This window comes from Nicotiana attenuata, chromosome 7 (assembly GCF_001879085.1).
Source record: "Nicotiana attenuata strain UT chromosome 7, NIATTr2, whole genome shotgun sequence".
Taxonomy (NCBI): domain Eukaryota; kingdom Viridiplantae; phylum Streptophyta; class Magnoliopsida; order Solanales; family Solanaceae; genus Nicotiana; species Nicotiana attenuata.
In genome coordinates this window covers 65,309,376-65,331,953 of record NC_031995.1, presented here as the reverse complement: position 1 = coordinate 65,331,953, position 22,578 = coordinate 65,309,376, and the positions used below count along the sequence as shown (strand labels likewise).

At 38.5% G+C, this 22,578-nt stretch overlaps 1 protein-coding gene across 3 annotated transcripts; it reads right to left on the bottom strand.

Annotated features, from left to right (window-relative positions):
* Window positions 4,777-7,781, bottom strand: LOC109229228 (glucose-6-phosphate/phosphate translocator 2, chloroplastic-like). 3 transcript variants are annotated; one of them, XR_002068524.1, is made up of 6 exons: window positions 7,146-7,781; window positions 6,824-7,049; window positions 6,211-6,433; window positions 5,515-5,728; window positions 5,263-5,417; window positions 4,777-5,145 (listed from the first exon to the last, which is right to left on the bottom strand). XR_002068524.1 is itself a non-coding variant. In XM_019394601.1 (5 exons), the coding sequence occupies exons 1-5, from the start codon at window positions 7,674-7,676 to the stop codon at window positions 5,134-5,136; spliced, it is 1,206 nt and encodes a 401-aa protein (XP_019250146.1). In that variant the 5' UTR covers window positions 7,677-7,781; the 3' UTR covers window positions 4,777-5,133. The 3 variants fall into 3 exon arrangements, 1 of the variants encoding a protein (XP_019250146.1); XR_002068523.1 differs by having other exon boundaries at window positions 5,263-5,728; XM_019394601.1 differs by lacking the exon at window positions 5,263-5,417.

The following is a 22,578-nucleotide window of genomic DNA, read 5'->3' as shown; positions in this document are numbered from 1 at the left end:
TCAGTGGTTGTAAACCGTGTTTTGTTCACAGGACCATACTTTCCTCCCTTCCTCAAATAGTATAAATAACATCAATGTGCTACAAAAAAAAAACAGAGTTCATTATTTCTTAATACTTCAAACAAATTAACTACACTTTTAAACAAAAAAACTACAATATTCTCCAATAATAGAATACTACAGCAAATCATTACATTCTTCCAGGGTATGTGTTTACCGTGTCGTTGAGGACTTGTCCGGGATGTGCTAAAGTGTAAAACCACTCCTTTTTATCAACTTTCTCCACTCCAAGATCATACCACGACTTAAGCTGGTTATCTTTTACATAATAAGGCGCCTTCCTCCTATTTAAACACATAGCAATAATAATAAATATGTTGATTCAACTGGAAATCAAAAAATTGTATGAACTCGATAATATGAAAACTTGTATAATCTAACCTCTTTGACACCGTGTCGGTACCAGAGTATAACCACTTATTGAATTCCTCCAACAAGTCAGGATCAACATCATCGCTAATAACCCCAGTAAATGGATGCTTGATGAGGAAAATTGGAGGTCCTCCTGAAGTGCTCCCCCCAGAACTGTAAAAAGGGAGAAAGGGGGATCTAGCATGCTTTCTAGGCTGCCTTGTTCTTCCTTGTAAAGCAGGGGTTGTGTCATCTTGGATAGACTCGCCAAACTTAACAATCTAGAAAAAGTTTTCTGGTAACTCAAAATCATCAAGTGTTACTTCCCTTTTTCAGATCTGCAGCCATCTGAATCACCTACATTAATGTAGTCGGTTGATTCACCTTCAAAATTTAAAACAAAAGAATAAGAAGACATGTTGCATCAGTTCTTTATGAAAAATTGAAACAAATTGTCAAAACTTTTTTTTCCCAACAACTGTAATGTAACATATAATACCACAGCAATAGTCTCCTGGTTGTATAACGTTTTTTTGTTGAATGGGAAATTGAATTTTTGTTGTCTCCTTCTCCTCATTTAAATGCCCTCCTGGAATGCCAATATTAGCTTCCTGTTTGGAGAGTCCACATGCATAGTTTCCTTCTCTGTTACAATAAATGTGCGCAACTTAATTAATTTGTAGAAAACATTAACAAAAATGTAGATAAATTATAGTAAAAGTATAGTAAATTTGTAAAAATATTGTTCTGCATTTGATATGAAAATTGTGAAATATGATGATAACATGTACTAAATCATACCTGCATTTTCTTCATCAAATTCCCCTTCAAATTTGGAAGACAAATCAACACCTATAAGAATATTTTCCTCAATTTGAATGTCATTCAGGTGTCCTGTATCTAAGAAAATCATTGGAAATATAACGTAGATTTGTTGTTAGTAATTTCGGATATATGTAGATATAATGTAAAGATAATGTAGATACTTTTTTTACTACTGCTGGCCAACACTTGTTTAGCACTACTGTCCGGAATGTGTTGATTGTTCTTTTCTTTGCAATGCTCATCATTTTTCATAAATATGCCAGTAAACTGCAAGCATAATTTATTAGGCTATATACTTTTATGAATGATAATAGATACTTAGAAATTGTAAAAATTGTTATCTAAAATGACTATATTTCAAATGAAACCTTAGCATCAATGTTATCCTTTTGAGTGTTTATCGCCTCTAAAACAACCTTGATTGAATCTTTGAGTAGCAGTCGAATGCTACCTAATTCTTTAAAAACATCTTTTTTGAAAGTTCCAAGGTCTGAACCTATCTACGTATTAAAATAGAAAGAGTTAACAAAATAATTTGCATAACATAAATTAAACAAACCATCTAGGATTATGTATAGATGTTAACTAATCAACATCTTTTTTTTTTGATTTTTTAATTTGTTTCAGAATATCTTTCTTTTCATCTTTTCCAATTGTCTGCTTATGACCGGATGGAGATGGAGAATCTGTCGGATGCTCGGACTTTGTTTCATCCTTTACAAGGATGTATTCAACTTTATCTGGCAAATTCATTCTTGAAAGCTCTTTTGGTGCTTCAATTATGTTGGTGAACTGAGTGGAAAAAAATGTGAGAGACCGACTCATAATATGTATTGATTCTGTAGATAAATTGTATTAAATTGTGTGCGCAGAAGTGAAAATCATTTACCTTGATCCATGTTTGTTTGATCATTCTATCTTCCAATGCAGATAACCATATCTTGTCCTTACTAGATGTCTAGTTCAGTACGCAGGGGATCGAATTAGCAAATCTTGTAGCTATATCCGTGTTGACCATAAAGCAACACTCATACAACTATATCTGCATAGCAAGAGCAAAACCTCGAATGAGATAAAAATGCACAGAAGGGTTGAGCTTGTGCCGAACGGACTCAAGCAAATGTGTATAAGATTGGATACCCCATGCGTAGTTCGCATACTGCCCCGAGTCCACCAAGTAGAACCTCAAATGGTCTATCAAACCTAAATTCTCTTTGTCTGAAGGACATATGAAGAATTCGATGAGATAGAGAATACAAAGCTTGACTGCATCCTCATCGTTCACCCAACTACGGCTGGTTATAATTTGTTTCAAGTATGACCTCTCAACTTTTTTCTTGTTCGGGAAATAGCTCCTCATTATTTTACTGTCATACGTAGTTGTGTAATCAAAGTCCGTCACTTCTATAAAACATCTAAGGCCACTAATCAGGGCAAACTCTCTCAACCCAAAATTCAACCTCTCACCCTTTGTCTCTTTTGTGAAAAAGTCGGAACAAGGTGCATTCAATTCATACTTCATAAGAAGGTGAATTGCTTGATTTTGGATACATATTTTTGGCAAGGAAAGAAAATACCCAAAACATGTCTTCTTGAACAGCTTTAACCCTTTTTCAGACAGTAATTCCTTGATTTAGCCAGAAATAGCAGGGTCGCATAGTGTCTGGAACCTGGTGAGCCATAATCAAAATCATATGGTGCAAAAAACTTTCGATTCTACAGTAAAAGAAACAGCAAGTTAATAAACTTGTTTCAAAATCAGATAACAGCATAACTATATTTATACTACAAGAAGACAACACATGAAGAAAATTTGTTAACCTACAACAAATCTACACAATGTAGATAAAATATCTACAAATACAAAAATACAAAAATTATGTATGTTCACGAGAAGGAGAACAAGTTTTTAGCTTTACAAAAAAAAAAAAAAAATTGAAACTACTGAAATAGTACCTTCTCCAATGACTGTTGGGATACATTTTTAGCTGATTTTTGAACCTTCTTCTTTTTTGAAGGTTTAACATTAGGAGAAACTCTGCTTTTTTTTGCAACTTTCGTGATAACTTCTTCTTTGACAAAATCATCATCGGAAGCAATTTCTTTGCCCTTTCGTTTTACAGATTTAACAGACGTCGAGGCTTCACTAGCATCCCTATCGTGCTTCTGTTTTGTTCGAGTTTCTGCCCTAGCTTCACGAGGGGAAAGCCTGGGCTTGGTCTCTGCTTTTGCATTGTTCCGATTTTGAAACTTTTTTGGGTGAATCCTGTGAGAAAACACCCAAATCAAAAGTAGGAATATCACCTGCTTTAGCTTTTTTAGGGCTAATCTTCGAGAATGTTTTCTTCTTCATTGAAAATTAAGCAAAAATTTAAGCAACTACAATTTTGGTAGATAAGGATTTTGAAGAAGAGATCAAAACTGTAGAGGAATTTTTGAAAGACGAGTGAAAACAGGCGCTAAAGGTGGGAGATACTGAAGATATGCTAGGGGTAGGGAGAGAGAAACGTGGGGATAGTGGGATACAGAGAGAGAAACGTGGGGGGAGTGGGATTTGTACGTTACAGTGATTGTAGGAATTGATTAATTATCTTTAAATCCTAAAAATGTACATAATTGGTAATTTTGTATATAGGAGGTAATTAAAGTGAAACTTGAATAGGGAGGGTAATAAAGTTTCCAATAATGTATATATATATATATATATATATATATATATATATATATATATATGTAAAAATCCCTAAATTCAGCGTGTGGTAATGGGCCTTTGGCGGGGTAAGTGGGCGACGGCCCAACATTTCCATTAGTTCATTGGGGTTGGTAAATCATGGATGGCTAATTGCTACTCAAAACTAATTCTCAAATGAATTAGCCAAACACAAACTATTTCTCACAAAAATTACTTTTTTGAAAAGCACTTTTGAGAAGAAAAAAAATCAAAATAAATTTGGCCAAAGGCTATTATATAGTTCTTCTGGATCAAACAGTGTACTTTTTGGCGATCAATTTGGGCAATCTGCAATTACCTTCTAATAAGAAGGTGCATTTCTGATCGAAGAGGGTTATGTTAAACAAAAAGATTTTATTAGAAATTTCATTTCAATAAAATACTTGGTATGTAACAGTTCTATGTATACATATAAAAGGACCAAAAACATTTTGTCTTCCTAAGTTAAACTTCAACTGGGCGTCTTCCTACACAACCTATTATTTAATAGCAAAGGGGAAATAATAGCATTTTGCCCAGAGGCGAATGGAGCTATAGCACTAAAGTTTGAATAAAAATGAAAGTTTTCGCTTCCAAATTTAAGGTTGAATAGCTTTTGGTTTAGCAAACGAGTCAAGCTGACATTTGGTATTAATTAATAGTCAAAATTTGTTTCATTCAATTTTGCCCTTTGACTACTAGAAAGGGACATTATCTTTGTATTGGCATATAACTTGTTGGCTACTGTTGCCAAGCCCAGTTTGGTCAGTTCAACGAATTAAAATAACTTTTTGCAAGTTAAGGTGCATAATATTAATTACAACTCCAAGCACATAAAAAAAAAACATATATATGAGTATATTACAAAATCTACAATCATAATAAGGAATAATAAATTAATCATTACAAGCACTTCATACAACAGTGCTATATAGTACAAAATCTTGTGTAGAAGTTTGCAGCTGGGAAAGGGCAGCACTAATTTCTTTTCTCAACTTTTCCATCACTAAGAAAGCCATAGTCATTCATTCATGATCATTTGCCTCTTATATTTACTATAGTTATTTTAAAAGTCAATGTCAATCTTCTATTACAAAATGTTAGTCCACTGCTGCCCATCTTTTAATTCCTAACGGCTCAAGTCAGTATCTCCCCTTTCTCCACTTAACTCTCTAGCCAAACTTCTCTTACTGCTTTGCCTGCATGAAAATCATAAGGACAAAACTAATTAAAAAAAAAGGTTCAAAATTGATGTTATGGTTTGTATTGAGTTGTCACAAGTCTAGTTGTCAAAGTATGGAGTGCAGTGATGGTACCAAGGATGAAAACAAGCAACAAGTTGTAAATGTGCTAGATTCATTTGGATCTTTATTGGTCCCAGCTGCATTGCACGGACTCTCCAAAATGTTGTCGTACCCGTGTCAGATCCTCCAAAAATGCACTACTTTTGGAGGATACGACTCGCACCTGGCTATATTTTCGGAGAGTACAAGCAACATAGGTACCAGACTAACAATGAAAAGTCATTGACATTGACAACAATACAAAACATATGAATGTATTTTTACCTGTGAGTAGAGGAAAGTTCCAAAAATTGCAATGGCCGCACCAAGGGCATTCACTGGTTGAATTGGGTTTTGGAATATGATGATGGAGGAAACTATGACTGAAATTCTCTTCATAGTGTTACCAATGCTAAATGTCAATGGGGAGATCTCATTTAGGGACATGTAGGAGACTTGATTGTACAAATGATAGAACACACTCTGGGCCACAACCCACCTAAACCAAGAGCAATTTCAAGAACCATAAGTTTATATATTGTTATATAGACTACTGACAAATGATACATATATACAAAAACTCAAGTCTAAGAATTGACCAAACAAAATCTTGCAAATCTTCACTTTTCTTTTAGGTTTTTAAAGATCCTGCAAGTTGCACCAGAACCACATATGCAATAAGTATAAACTATGAGCATAATGCCAAATGGTAACATGTGAGAAGACATTTGTATTTGCAGTTAAAAGAAACTGAAAGTGACATGAGATCCTACAGCAAGTTGGTACTTAGAATTTGTATATGATTTTCTGTTCTTATGTCAATATCAAACCTTCATCTGATCAACATAATTATTCAAAGATCTAATATCATTTCCATTTCATTAAGTAAAATCTAAAGTCATCAAGAAGCTAACTTGAAAAATTAAATTTAGGGAATATTAAAACCAAATATTAATGTATTAGTAAAAGTATTGTACTTACCATACAAAATTAGGACCAATTTGTGAGACTGCATTCTGCCAACCAAGTGCCCATACTTGTGGACCCTCCACAGCAATGGCAAAGGGTGTAAGAATCAAAAGAGACATAATGGAAAGACAAGCATAGTAATTCATCCCTCCAACAGACTTCCCCTTCATCCCTTTCTTTGAAAATATGTTTCTGAATACAAATGCCAAGTTTGATATCATTGCCCCCATAAACCCTGCATGTTATTAACATCAAGAGTGGCATTATTAGCAACATAAATCTCATATAAGTCTTAAACTTGACGACTACTACTAAGTAGTACAGTGGGATGAATAAGATTCCTGCACTCTTAACCACTCTCAGCTTTTGTGTGATCGTAATCATCAAAAAGCCATAGGTCGGAGTGGGCGTACTAAGACTAATGCTAGAGCTCACTTCTTCCTTACTAGACGATTGCCATGAATGAATGGAGGTCTCGAGTTCAAGCCTATTCGGGAGTGCTTCCCTTTAGGGGATCCTAGGTGGTGTGAATGTGCATTAGTCGGGCCAATAAATTTCGAGTATTAAATGGCTAAATCAAGAAAAGTAAAACTTGGGACTAAAACAAGATTGATTTGTAAATTACCAATTAGGTTAAAATTGAGCTCAGTAACAGCAGCAAGTGCACAACCACCAATTATTGGCAGAAGTGAAAGGTAAACTGGCAATGGGAAAGTTTCACCCAACAGCAAACTTGAAACTAAAACACTGAAAGCAGGCTCTCCACTCTTGATTATGTGTGTGAATGAAACTGCAACTTTTGACATGCTTACTGTTGCAGCCACATGTCCAATTGTATGTGCCACAGCAACCTATTAACAAAACAAAACACATTATAAGAATTCAATGTCCAAAAATGAACCTTAAAAAAACAATATATATATATATATATATCATTATTTACTTACAGGAAACAAAGTTTTCCAAAAATCAATGTCAGTTTTGGGAGTTTCAGCAATTCTAGTAGCCCAAGAAACCAACATAATGAGAGAGCCAGCAGCAAGTGAAAGAGTAGAAGTAAGCCATGGAAATGGGAAGGCATTTAAAACCTTTTTATTATAAATATTGAACACCACATTTAATGCCCACCATGTTGCAAAATAAAGCCCAATCTTGAGCTTCTGAGCAGCAGCAGCTTGAGTTTCTTGATCAAAATCAATGCTAATTGGTATTGACTGTGGTCTGCTTGCTTCATAAGCATTGCATTGGACCAATTTGTCCCTATATTTTGACTCTTTTGATTCATCAACATGCCCAAATCCACTCACTGCTGTAATATACAGAGGCTTTTTGGACAGAATATTGGCCTTGTCACACTTTTGTAGAGTAATTTTCTTGGAGAAAAATGATGAAACATAAGGTTTAGTACTGAAAATATTTTGTTGCAGGGGATCAAAAGTTGTGGAAAGTCCAAAAGATTTCCCTACAGAAAAGGCCATTTGTACTATTTCTTAATTTAAGAGAAGTAAAAAAATGAGGTGCAATGCTATGGCCAGAATAGTAATAAGACTAAAATTGTAACTACGGAGTGAGATGCTTTGCGGGGCTTGAATTTATAGTATTTGTTTGTGTGTGTGTTGTGGGGGGGGGGGGGGGGGGAAGGGGGTTGAAGTGGGATATGGGGAGGGGCAATAAGGTGACCGACCTCTCGAGTAGAGAAGGGTAGTTGTAAATGTGCTGTCTATAAACATGTTGCAAAAGGCAAATGGTGAAAGTCACAAAATGCAGAGTTTCTTAGGAATAGTTGAAACTCTGCACAAATTGAATTTGGATTTCTGGCCTCCTTCCATATTTCTTAACGGTTTCCTCTTCAAATTAAGTATTTCTATATATATAGTAAAATATTATTATTTTCATAAATTGTTCTGAAGAAGTTTGAAGCTGTTGACTCCTCATGACTTGGTTGTATATTGCTCTTCATCCGTCTTACATGATTAATTGTATAACATGGTTAGTTATGGATCATATAAATATTTAAGCACAAATTATAATGAATAAGAAAAGCAGGAGAGACATATTAGAAATTAAAACAAAATAAAAAGAAAGAAACAATAGGAGAAAGGAAACAAGAAAGTCTATACTCCCTTGATCCTAATTTAGATGCTGGTTTGATTAGAACTATACGTTTAAGTTGGGTGTGTTTGGGCGAAAGGAAAATGTTTTCATGGAAAATGAGTGGTTTATCACTTATTTTTATTTGTTTTGATTGGAGAGTGAAACTCTTTTTCCGGAAAATATTTCTAGTGTTTGGTTAGAGAGTAGAAAATATTTTTTAGGAAAAAATATTTTATGCTACTCTCCTCACCCCCTTTCCTAAGTCCCTTACGTTCATGTGCTCCTCCCCTCCCCCTCCAAATACCCAACATTGTCATGACTATTTTCTTCAAGAATTTAATTATTTCTTCTAAAAAATTAACAAACCCAAAGTGTTTTGCAATTCCCCTTGGTTTTTCTTTAAACTACGGTTCTTTTCCAAGGTTTTATTTTGAACCGGGTGTAGTTAGTTTTTTTTTTTTTAGGAAATAGGAGCCATTGTGTTTTGTTTTGAATTGAAGCAATATCTCTTGACTTTGTTATGCCTTGAGAATAGTGAGTACTTTGGTTGTGACACTTAGGCTCAGTTTTTGACTCTTGTATAAGTACCTTAAATTGTATGATTTTAAATTTGCTTAACTGCTTGACTAGAGTGTCTTGATGAATCCAATCCTGAGTGAGTTATGTGCCATGTGTGTGTGAGGTTTGGGTGTTATTCTGTGCATTGCATTTGATGCCTAGAACTTGCCCCGTGTGTTTGCAAAGCGAAATAGTAGTTTTGTTCAGTCTAGGAAGTGATATAGGCATTTCTTTGTTGAGCCAGATAAGTATTTTTTACCGCCTAATTGTTATGTATCGTAGTTAACCCATTTGAGCCTCTAATTCTATTTCTTTGGCAACACATTACAAGTCTTACCCAATTGTTTTGAATGGACTATCTATATTTGAACCTTTTAACCTCTCATAAGCACTTGCATTGTGATGATTTATGTAAAAGTTAAAGTGTGGGGTGTTGGTTTGGCTTTTGAGTGGAACTAATGAAATCAGGAGAAAGTTGCACTGTTTTTGAACAAGTAAGAGCCACTTGAATTGAAAAAAAAATATAGTTGTATTGCTGTGAAAAAAAGCATTTCTTTAATAAGTGGTGACTCTTGCTGTAATTGTGCTTAAAGAAGTATGGGTAATATAACATTAATGTGAAGGTGGAGTTTGGTTTTGACATAAGTATGAGGTTTGAATGTTAAAGTATATGTATTTAAAAGTGCTTAGGGAGGTGTAGTCACTCTTATATCTAAATATATCCTACCCGTCCCTAGCCTACATAACAACCAAATAAAGTCCTAATTGATCCTAGATTGAATGAGCTCGATTAGTGGAGTAGTACACTACAGGCAAGCTTATGGTGCATCTTTTGTGGCATATGAATGTTATTTCTGAGAGTGAGTGAATTCTTTCTATCTTGAGTTCCTAAGTGTTCTTAAATTTTATTGTGTGGAACTACTCTCTTTTGTTATGTGAGGGCACTTGATTCATGAAGGAAAGGTAATGTCAGTGACCTCTATGTTAGAGTAAGTGGGTGAGTTGTGAATAATGCGTGGTACTTATGAGTCAAATCTTGAGGTGAAGATGTTATGCTTTTGTGCTTAGTCTATTTTAAATACTCTTGGTGTGATGAGTTAGGAGAATTGTTTAAAAAAGTCGTGTCTATAAAAAAAGTGTAGTTTGATTGCTCGAGGACGAGCAAGAGTTTAAGTGTGGGGTGTTGATAAATGATGAAAAATGCATATTTTTGAGTATATTTGCATATTAATTCTTGTGTGTGTCGCGGGAGATTACATGATTTTCAAAGTGAAATATACTCGTTATGTGTTTCTTATATGTAGGAACGAGTTTGGATGATAAATGATCAAAAGATGACAATTCGACACAAAAAGAAGAAACTAAAGGAGTGGGAGCTCGTCTATTCTCGTGCGTGGCACGAAGTCGGACACGAAAAAGGAGAAAAGTTAAGGCACAAAATAGCGAAGCGAAGCAAAGGCACGGAGCGCTTCGCAAAATGGAAGAATTTCAAAAGCTGGATCCGCGTCAAAGTCCGCGTCTAGACGCGAAGGCAAACGCGGATCCGCGTCAAAGTCCGCGTCTAGACGCGAAGGCAGACGCGGATGGGATTGAAGAATTCCGCCCTTCATCAACCCTAGGTCATATAAATACATCCTACAACACCACTTTGAAGGGAGAGACACTACTTTAGGTTTAGACAACACCCACATGCTAGGAGCAAGGAGGAAGATTCAACTACGAATTTTTCCCCTTCTTCTTCCTATTTTATTGTTGGTTATGAATTAGAGTATTGTGTTTTCACATACTTTTATGAAAAGCTAATTCGTTTTCTAGAGTTTTGATGGAACCTTTTGGGGATGTATTGGTTGTTATATTAATATAGTTTTGAGTTAGTTGTTAATCTCTATTTGTCCAACAACGTTTTGATTTCGGTTAATCGAAAGGATCCTCAATTAGCCGTTCCTATTTATTATGTATCTGCTTGAGAGAGAGTGCATATTTAGGTAGTTGTTTGAACAACATCACTCCCGGAGTATAGGCGAGAGTCATAACCGAGGGTTTAGAGGTTGGATTAGAGATAACGATACCTCAGGTGCGATCTAAGTGAACTGTAATGAGAATCTAGCTAGCGTAGCTTGAGAGAGTGCGTCTAGTAAATTATCATAATTGCTTGAGAGAGATTTATGATAGCTGGAGAGTTCATGATTGATAGAGGCAACTAAGTCAAAGCTATAAGAAACATACAACTAATGAAATCAACAATTGGGGAAATCATAACTCTAGACCTCCTTAATTTAGTCTCCAAACCTTTGTCTCGTTAGTTGATAATTTTACCGTTTTATTGTATTTGTTGGTTAATTAGTTAGATATAAAAATCTTAATTTTATAATTTAGAAATTGTTCAAACTTGTCTTCTTTGCGATATTGAACAATTACAGCGAAACTTTAGTTCTCTGTAGGATTCGACTCCGGACTTTTAGACCGGATTATATTTGCAGCGACCGCTTATCCTTTTTAGGACTAGAGTTGGGCGTGATCGAATTTTGGCGCCGCTGCCGGGGAACTAACGGTGTAGTTGTAGCTGTATATATTGCTAGGGTTCAAGTTTGAACTTTTATTTTATTTTGTTTTTTTCTTGGTATTTTTTTTATAACTGTTGATTTGAGAAACATGACATCTTGGAATTATGGGAATTTAGGTGTAGATAATTCTACTATTGATCTCCGTACATATTGTAAAGGAAACCACCCGTCGCAAAATTTTTAAAGCGTTCCTGAGAGCGAGTTATGTGCACCAACTCAATCTTATTTGTGGAATGTGTGTGATGTGTGTGGTGGTAAAAATGATCACCTTCATGGTTGTGCTTATATTTCTTATTTTTCCCCAACCCCTTACTATGATGGTTCTACCTTTTCTTGTGAAGTTAATAGGAACAAAGAACCTGGGAATGCGGACCTGAAGGAGATCAAGGATATGCTAAAGTGTCTTCTGGAACAAAACAATGAGAAACAATTGCACATAGAAAGGCAAGAGGCAACTATTCGCAAGTTGGAGGCTCAATTGAGTCAAGTGGTTGGAGCTTTTAATGCTCAACAAGCCAATATTGAGGATAGCAGCCAAGAAGAGCATGAATTTGAGGTGTTAATTGGGGAGGTCAGAGTAGAACATCAACAAACTAGCCAACCACAATTTGAGGATGTCAATGTTGAAGAAGTGAGACTAGAGCCAGCCAAGGACTTTGAGGATATGAATTTTGTTGACTCTAGTATCACTGATGTTGAGGATGTTGAGAGTCCTGAAGTTCATGTGTTTGAGCGCATTGGTCCACACTCCAAACATTTTTCCACATTATGTTTGGATGATGATATGGAAATAGAGTCATCTGAACCAATCGAAGAGTCAAGGAATGAGGAACAAGGTGCATATATTCTGGAATTCTTCTTGCCAGAAAGTCAGAATTACATACCTCATACAAAGGCCAAGGAGTGCAGAATACTACATTATTTCCTTGTGCCAGTTAGATTCGTTCCACCGCCCCATGACCATAATCATAAGCTTGAATCAAAACTTGGGGTTCAATTCATAAGCTCGAGGTGGAGGCAAAAAAGTGATTCGCGTCGTGCCGCGACGTTAAATCAAGCGCTTGTTGGGAGGCAACCCTGCTTTATTGCTTTCGTTTATTTATTTTTTATTTATTTATTTTTAATTGTATTATTCTTGTAGTGTCGATTTTTTATTTTCTAGGAGCGTGGAAAGCAAAGCTATTGGAAGGATGCAACAGCAAATCAAATGCTTGGAACTAAGTGTGAGGTACCCGCACGAAGGACCAAGCCTGGGAGAAGTCTGAGTACCCCATGAACTGCTAGTGCTTCGGCCTTTGGCCTACCAGGGAGTTTCTCTTACCCTCTTATGGTTATGTTGTGCATTGGGGACAATGCACAATTTTAAGTGTGGGGTGATGAGATTGTCTGGGTGACTTTTCATGCTACTTTAGCTGTATTAGTTTAATTAAATAGTATTTTTTTTTAAAGATTGGACTTTTCCCGACGATGGATCTATTAGACAATTTTCTTGAGGGATTTAAGTCAAAAAAAAAAAATTTTTTTTGTTAGTTAGTGTAGCAATTCCCCCTTGGTTTTTCTTTAAACCACGGTTCTTTTCCAATGGTTTTATTTGAATCGGGTGTAGTTAGTTTTTTTTAAGGAATAGGAGCCATTTTGTTGTGTTTTGAATTGAAGCAATATCTCTTGACTTTGTTATGCCTTCAGAATAGTGAGTACTTTGGTTGTGACGCTTAGGCTCAGTTTTTGACTCTTGTATAAGTACCTTAAATTGTATGATTTTAAATTTGCTTAACTGCTTTGACTAGAGTGTCTTGATGAATCCAATCCTGAGTGAGTTATGTGCCATGTGTGTGTGAGGTTTGGGTGTTATTCTGTGCATTGCATTTGATGCCTAGAACTTGCCCCGTGTGTTTGCAAAGCGAAACAGTAGTTTTGTTCATTCTAGGAAGTGATATAGGCATTTCTTTGTTGAGCCAGATAAGTATATTTTACCTGCCTAATTGTTATGTATCTTAGTTAACCCATTTGAGCCTCTAATACTATTCCTTTGGCAACCACATTACAAGTCTTACCCAATTGTTTGAATGGACTATCTATATGAACCTTTTAACCTCTCATAAGCACTTGAATTGTGATGATTTATGTAAAAGTTAAAGTGTGGGGTGGTTGGTTTGGCTTTTGAGTGGAACTAATGAAATCAGGAGAAAGGTGCACTGTTTTGAACAAGTAAGAGCCACTTGAATTGAAAAAAAAATATAGTTGTATTGCTGTGGAAAAAAAAGTATTTCTTTAATAAGTGGTGACTCTTGCTGTAATTGTGCTTAAAGAAGTATGGGGTAATATACATTAATGTGAAGGTGGAGTTTGGTTTGACATAAGTATGGGGTTTGAATGTTAAAGTATATGTATCAAAGTGCTTAGGGAGGTGTAGTCACTCTTATATCTAAATATATCCTACCCGTCCCGTAGCCTACATTACAACCAAATAAAGTCCTAATTGATCCTAGATTGAATGAGCTCGATTAGTGGAGTAGTATACTACGGGCAAGCTTATGGTGCATCTTTTGTGCCATATGAATGTTATTTCTGAGAGTGAGTGAATTCTTTCTATCTTGAGTTCCTAAGTGTTCTTAAATTTTATTGTGTGGAACTACTCTCTTTTGTTGTGTGAGGGCACTTGATTCATGAAGGAAAGGTAATGTCAGTGACCTCTATGTTAGAGTAAGTGGGTGAGTTGTGAATAATGTGTGGTACTTATGAGTCAAATCTTGAGGTGAAGATGTTATGCTTTTGTGCTTAGTCTATTTTAAATACTCTTGGTGTGATGAGTTAGGAGAATTGTCTAAAAAAGTCGTGTCTATAAAAAAAGTGTAGTTTGATTGCTCGAGGACGAGCAAGAGTTTAAGTGTGGGGTGTTGATAAATGATGAAAAGTGCATATTTTTGAGTATATTTGCATATTAATTCTTGTGTGTGTCGCGGGATATTACATGATTTTCAAATTGAAATATACTCATTATGTGTTTCTTATGTGTAGGAACGAGTTTGGATGATAAATGATTAAAAGATGACAATTAGACACAAAAAGAAGAAATTAAATGAGTGGGAGCTCGTCTATTCTCGTGCGTGGCACGAAGTCGGACGCGAAAAAGGAGAAAAGTTAAGGCACAAAACAGCGAAGCGAAGCAAAGGCAAGGAGCGCTTCGCGAAATGGATGAATTTCAAAAGCTGGATCCGCGTCAAAGTCCGTGTCTAGACGCGAAGGCAAACGCGGATCCGGTCAAAGTCCGCGTCTAGACGCGAAGGCAGACGCAAATTCCAGCTCTCCCATCCGAAGTTGGATTGAAGAATTCCGCCCCTCATCAACCCTAGGTCATATAAATACATCTTAAAATACCACTTTGAAGGGAGAGACACTACTTTAGGGTTAGACAACACCCTTGGAGGCAAGAACATGCTAGGAGCAAGGAGGAAGATTCAACTACGAGTTTTTCCCCTTCTTCTTCCTATTTTATTGTTGGTTATAAATTGGAGTATTGTGTTTTCACATACTTTTATGAAAAGCTAATTCGTTTTCTAGGGTTTTGATGGAACCTTTTGGGGATGAATTGGTTGTTATATTAATNTAAGTGAATTGTAATGTGAATCTAGCTAGCGTAGCTTGAGAGAGTGCCTCTAGTAAATTATCATAATTGCTTGAGAGAGATTTATGATAGCTGGAGAGTTCATGATTGATAGAGGCAACTAAGTCAAAGCTATAAGAAACATACAACTAATGAAATCAACAATTGGGGAAATCATAACTCTAGACCTCCTTAATTTAGTCTCAAACCTTTGTCTCGTTAGTTGATAATTTTACTGTTTTATAGTATTTGTTGGTTAATCAGTTAGATATAAAAATCTTAATATTATAATTTAGAAATTGTTCAAACTTTTCTTCTTTGCATTATTGAACAATTACAGCAAAACTTTAGTTCTCAGTGGGATTCGACTCCGGACTTTTTGACCGAATTATATTTGCAGCGACTGCTTATCCTTTTTAGGACTAGAGTTGGGCGTGATCTCCAACCAAACATGAAAAAATTGAAAAATATTTTTCTTCGTACCAAACACTCCCTAAGAGTAGAGTTTTGTTATATGTACATGAAAGTGGATCCAAACGTGAAAGATAAAGTTTACTATCAATTAAAATATTGTTTAGGGTAATAGAGAAAAAACATTAGTTCGAGAAAGTTGTGTACGGTCAAAATCATATGCCCCCAATGTATAGGCTTGAGGTTCCGTCCTAGGCCCGAGTCCGGGCGAGGTCAAGTTCGAAACCAGTGGACCAGACTCGAGCTTGAAGACAGAGTGCGATGCCCGGAGACAGGAGTTCGAAGAATACCAAGGCAAAGTGTGTCCGACCTCGAAATAGTACCTTTATGGGTTTGTAACAGAATGAGCTAGATTCCAGCCACGTCCCCAAGATCACGGCGCAAATCTCGAAATCAGGTTGTACGATTCCGTACTTGGCGGTTAGATAGTTGTAACAAAAATATTCCCTACTATAATAGAATTATTCCTTATTTAGGGTTCCCCTATTATAAAAAAGGGATCCCAATCATTTATAAGATCATTTGATCACGGAGAAAAGAATATACTCTACATTTTTTGCCTGCTTTTCCTCAGCATTGTCATTTAGCTCTATTGTTCTTACTTTGCTTTTATTATTGTTCTTATTATATCAAGCTTACCTCGAGGTCCCTGAGCTCGAGGTCACTGTTGCTGAGTAACATTGGTTTGATCCACTTTTCTCTTTCATTTCTACTTCATACTTCTTGATTATTAATTGGTATTGAACTAAATCACGTATCTTTAAAACCACAAATCAAATTTAATTGTTACTCGTATTTTCGAGGTAAACAGTTTGGCGCCCACAGTGGGGCTAAAGATAATAGTGATTATTTCTTTATTGATTCTCGTCACACACGTTATCTTTACACTTTTTCTTGTCAAGATTTTTTGATTCTCAGGCTTAAACATGTCTAGCACACAAAACGCACTTGTTCATGACAATGAGGGTCTTGGAGAAAACAACAATGTAGGGGTCGGTGTACCACCGGTAAACCCTGGGGAAGTGCCAAACATGAAACCAGTTGATGTTGGTTCTCATATTGCTATAAACACCAACCTAGGCACAGACCCCGAAGGGAGTGTACACAGGGACGCTCGACACCAAGGAACACAAGGAGTAGGAGATGGGGGAGTCAGCCTCCAAGTGATATTTGAGATGTTGCAGGCTCAGCAAATTGCCATCGCTCAACTTCAAAGTCAAAATAAGACCCCGAGTGTAGCTGAACATGAAAACAATCGACGCGTTGAACCAACGCCAGAAGAGCCAAATGGAAACGACTCGGGGACTGACCCCACCATTATGAAAAAGCTCGAAGAGCTCACTAAAAGGATCGAGTCTGGAGAAAAGAAAATTGAGGATAACGATAAGAAGGTGAAGACTTATAACTCCCGTGTAGACCAGATACCGGGGGCACCTCTAGTTTTGAAAGGTCTAGATGCCAAAAAGTTCATACAAAAACCATTTCCTCAGAGCGCAGCCCCGATGCCCATTCCTAAGAAATTTTGCATGCCCGATACACCCAAATATAACGGGAAAACCGACCCTAACGAACATATTACTCCATACACTTGTGGGATCAAAGGAAATGACTTGAATGATGATGAAATCGAGTCAGTGTTGTTGAAAAAGTTTGGGGAAACACTCTCAAAAGGATCTATGATTTGGTATCACAACTTAGCTCCTAACTCTATTGATTCATTTGCTATGTTAGTAGATGCCTTCGTTAAAGCCCACGCCGGGGCCATAAAGGTGGCCACGAGAAAGTCGGATGCCTTCAAAATAAAACAAAGGAACGACGAGATGTTAAGGGAGTTCGTGTCCAGATTTCAGATGGAAAGAATAGAACTGCCGTCGGTCTCCGACAACTGGGCAGTACAGGCCTTCATGCAGAGTTTGAACGAGCGAAGCTCGATTACTTCTCGACAACTAAAGCAGAACTTGATCGAGTATCCAGCTGTGACGTGGTCAGATGTGCACAACCGTTACCAGTCAAAAATCAGAGTTGAGGACGACCAATTAAGAGCCCCCCGGGTTCAGTTCATCCTAGCAGGTTTGTGGCCAAGCCCCCAAGGGATACGAAAAGGACTTCAGGATCGAATAGGGAAAGGTATCAACCGTATATCGGTCGAAGGAACCACGGTTCAGGTCAAAACGCTTATCGGAATGATCGAAGAAACGATCGGGGTCAAAGTTCTCGGGGACTCATAAATAAAAACAGATTCGATAAGCATACCGATCCCGTAGAGGCTCCTCGGTTATCGGAGTACAACTTTAGCGTGGATGCATCAGGAATTGTGTCGACTATCGGAAAAATCAAAGACACCAAGTGGCCCAGGCCTATACAAACTGATCCTTCTAAAAGAAACTCGAACTTGATGTGTAAGTATCACGGTACACATGGCCATAGGACAGAAGATTGCCGGCAGCTAAGGGAAGAGGTGGCTCGGTTGTTCAACGAGGGCCACCTTCGAGAATTTCTAAGTGATCGGGCTAAGAATCACTTCAGGGAGAGAGGCGCAAGGAAAAATGAGCAAGAAGAACCACAGCATGTAATCCACATGACGATTGGTGGAGTCGATGTCCCTCAACGACCTATGTTCAAGTGCACCAAAGTATCAATCACAAGAGAGAAACGGACTCGGAGCTATGTGCCCGAGGACGTCCTATCATTCTGTGACGATGAAACAGAAGACATATCTCAGCCTCACAACGACGCCCTAGTAATCTCTATCCTTTTAAATAAAATTCAAGTTAAACGTGTTTTAGTGGATCCGGGTAGCTCAGCGAACATAATCAGATAAACTCGGGCTGCAAGATCAGATTGTACCTGTATCCCGAGTGTTGAATGGCTTCAACATGGCAAGCGAAACAACAAAGGGAGAGATTTTCTTGCCAGTAAACGTAGCCGGGACCATAAAAACACCAGGTTCCATGTCATCGAAGGTGACATGAGGTATAACGCACTCCTCGAGAGACCATGGATACACAACATGAGGGCAGTGCCTTCAACTCTTCACCAGAAGATGAAATTCCCAACAGAGGAAGGAGTGAAAACAGTCCACGGAGAACAACATGCTACAAAAGAGATGTTTGCTATCGAGGAAGTGGTGTCGATACCAGAACCATTAGCCTCAGAGAAATCGAGCTTCAAAGGTAAGCAGGCGGCTAAATAGCAACCACATCTCACGGCCTCGACGGAATCTGAACAACAGGTAATCAAAGGCGAAGAAGAGGACTTCCTTACACCTCGAACCTTTGTCGTTCCCGAAGAGTCCATTGCTACCAAGTCAACCGCCCGAGAGAAAGGTACACCTAGGAACGGGATTAACCCCCGAACTCAGGAAAAAACTCATTTAGTTTCTTATTGATAATATGGATTGCTTTGCTTGGTCCCATTTAGATATAACAGGGATCCCACCGGAAAACACCGTGCATCGGTTGAGCGCTGATCCCGGGTTCAACCCGGTGAAGCAAAAAAAGAGGCCTCAGTCCAAGAAGCTACATACCAACGTCCAATTGAAAGGATGTCCGAAGAACAAATAGGTAAAACAATGAAATCCTATATTAATGATATGACTGGTTAAGTCCTTGCGCAGAGGACCATTTTAATTCATTTGTAGGAAACATTCAAAGTTTTGAGGCAATGCGGCACGAAGCTTAACCCAGGGAAATGTGCCTTCGGAGTTGGCTCAGGTAAGTTTCTTGGCTTCATGGTGTCAAATTGGGGTATCGAAATCATCCCCGACAAGATCAAGGCTTTCAAAGATATTGCGATCGTGGATAGAAGGAAAAGACCGTACCGAGTCCTCGGAGTTGTTGGTAAAGGATCTTACAAACTCGGCATGATGGAAGCCCTCGAAGGTGCGTGATCTCGAAGACACCTTTTTTTACACGAAGGCCTTAGGTTTTAAAGCATACGTTACACTCTTTTTCCCTTAGCTCGGATTTTGTCCCAAATAGATTTTACCGGCAAGGTTTTTAACGAGGCAACAATAATGTGCTACCTAAGGAGAACTCAACAGTATCCAAGGCTTCTTTTCAATCAACCTCGAATACTGGGGGCATCACCCTCGGAGACTATATTTTCAAGGAAAACACTTCACACCTAAAAGGGCGCCGATAGGAAAACATTGTAAAGGGCCAAACAGTCAGATGAACCGTGTCCATTTAGAATAGTCAAGCCCCTATGGCAGAACATGTACGCATGTATCAAATTACTTGAAGAAGCATTTTGTCTATATCAAAAATACTTTGCGTCTCAAAGAAGTCTACTATTATACGAGCTCTACACTTATAATCCTACAGGAAACGGCTCAGGAGCCAAAGTATAGAAACACCCCCGAATACTCGGGGACTGCCATTGACAGCCAATACACCCGAGTCACCAAAAAATCGGACTCATAAGACCTCAAAGAGGCATCCCCTCGAAACAAAGGCCAAGGCCAATATACCGAGGACTAACTTTTCGAAGAAGTTCGTAAAGTTATCGGGTAAAAAGTCCAAGCGACATTCCCGGAGGCTACGACCATATTAAAAACTACGGTCATGTAAAAAGGCTACGGCCTAAATAATGCGGCTCGGAGACGTCCGACTTCCGCTATAAATCAAAGGCCTTCAAACACTTTGTAAAAACCGGTTAAATCAGGCTACCCTCGGCAAAAGCAAAATATAATGGGCTTCGATAAATTCAGCCCCCGAATAATTTAATGGGCTTCGATAAATTCAGCGCTCGAACAATTTAAAGGTTTTAACAACATCAAACCTCGATAAAACCTCAAGAGGTATTCGATTATCAGTACACAAACAAGGTCCCGATATGTCGAACCTTCGAAAAACCTAACCGGTACAAAAAACACATGCTAAGGCATAATTAAATTTTCACTAAGTCTTTTAGCCGAAATGAGGAAAAAATTATATAGCCATTCTAGAGGCCGAATCGACCATACTTAAAGAGCCTAAGGGCCAATCTAAAGAGCCTAAAGGCCAACTTAAAGAGCCTAATGGCCGATATATAAGAGCCCATGGGCCAACTTTGAAAGGCTTAAGGGCCAAAAACTTAGAGTTCGGGACTCCGTTCTCACTTTACCCGGACTATGAGTCACGATATCCCGAGCTCACATCGGATCGATTTAAATTTGGATTGAGGATTATTATATCTATAAAGATCTAGGGGTTAACTATATATCTCAAGCTCAAACCAATTCTCGGACCAATCATTCAAGTTATACAAACGAAGTATTCCGTAAATAAAATCAATATGAAATACAGCACAAGTCAAAGATGAGATAAAAATTTCCCCTTATATTTCCAAAAGATGATTACAGAAGATATTTAAACGAGGGACACTTGCACAAAAACAAAATGAAGAAACCTAAAACTACTTCGGGGTCACATCTTCAAGGGCCGCATCTTCGAGAGCCTCATCCTCGGGGACTTCATCTTCGTCTCCTCCACTCTCGGAGCCACTGGCTGAAGCATCCTCATTAGAAAGCAGAGCAGCAACCTCCTCGTCCAGGGTCTTCGCCTTCTCAATATCGGCTGAAAGATCGAAGCCACGAGCGTGCACCTCCTCGAGGATTTCCCGCCGAGACTGTCGCCTAGCATGGTCGAGTGCACATGATAACTTAACTTCGGCCGTAGTGGAGATCTCCTTGGCCCGGGCATTATCTGCTTCGGCATCGGCTCGATACGAGGACATAATTGCCTCAGCATCAGATTTGGCCTTAGCCAGCTCAGCAGGAAAATTAACCTTGAGCTCCTCGATTTTGTGGCCTCAAGCCAGGCCCTCCTCCTTCACACTTTGGAGATGTTCGAGTGAAGCCAGCTGCTCCCGAAGGGTTTCTCTCTCAGAAGAAAGATTGTCCATGCTTTGCCTCCAGCCCAGGGTTTCGGCCTCCTTCATCTTGAGCTCCTCTAGAAGCTGCTCCACCAATTCGCCCTTTCATTGAAACTGCAAAATAAAGTTGTTAGAAGACTGAGAGAGTTGGCCTATGACAAAACTTAGGAGGGAATATTACCTCCTCGGTAAGCTCGGTTCGTTGCTGACAAGCCTTTGCCAATTCGGCTCGAAGATCGCTGATCTCCTCCTCCTGCTTGACATAGAGGGTTTTAAGACTGTCCATCTCTTCCGAGATCTTCTTAAGCTCAGCCTCACATCGAGTAAGATCAGATCAAGACTTGGAAAATGCCCTTTTGTGGAGCACCACAACCTTCATGAAAAAGGGGAAAAGTTAGATTCAGAATAACAAAAGCAAAGCGCAGGCGTAATTCTAAAGGACAAAAAACTCACTTGTTCGAAGAGTCGACGAGCCTCATCAAAGATGAAAGAAGCATCCAGGTCGGGGCCATCTTCAATCCCTGCGAGGCATTCTCGAAAGATGTCATGCCCTTCGTGGCTCGCCCTCATTTCAGAAGATTTCATATTCCGAGCATCTCGAATTTGCCCTTCGGAGAACTCTGGACCAGGCGGTGAGTCATCCACATTGATTACCCCAAGTGATCCGCTCAGGGCATTCTCTTTCATTTGAAGGGGTTCGGGATCGGGCCTCGCCCCCCAAATGACCTTCTAGGCGAGGTGCCTTTTTACTGCTAGATGGCTCGAGGACTTTGTTTGAACTCCCCTCGGAGATCTCTTCGACTCGGGAATGAACCACATCAACTATCACCGGCTCGACGGACTTCGAAGCATCGGTGTTTCCTCTTTTACGGGCTACCAAAAGGTAGTCGTCATCTTCTTCTTCTTCCTAATCCCGAAGGCGTTGGGCCGTTTCCGGAGATAAGGCCACCGTATCGACCTTGGACTTTCGAGTCGCGCTTTTATTGGTCTTCAAGGAATTTGCAGGTGGCTCCCTTTTTCTTTTCTTTTCTTTAGAAGGTTTCGGGATCTCTTCTTCACCAGCTGGGGCCGGCCGCATAGCAACGACTTCTCCAAGACCTGCACAAAATCGAAGTAAGTATTCCACTAAGAAAATATAAATGAACAAACGAGAGAACTCACCATGATTTTTGGCCTCCCAACGGCCTTTTGCTAAATCTCGCTAGCAACGCTTCGAATAAGAGGAAGTGGAAG

Coding starts and splice junctions, on each gene's coding strand:
- LOC109229228 (XM_019394601.1), bottom strand. CDS start 7,676: ATGGCCTTTTCTGTAGGGAAATCTTTTGGACTTTCCACAACTTTTGAT. Junction 6,434..6,823: donor GCTCAATTTTAACCTAATTG/GTAATTTACAAA, acceptor AATAACATGCAG/GGTTTATGGGGGCAATGATA. Junction 5,729..6,210: donor ATTGGTCCTAATTTTGTATG/GTAAGTACAATA, acceptor CTCTTGGTTTAG/GTGGGTTGTGGCCCAGAGTG.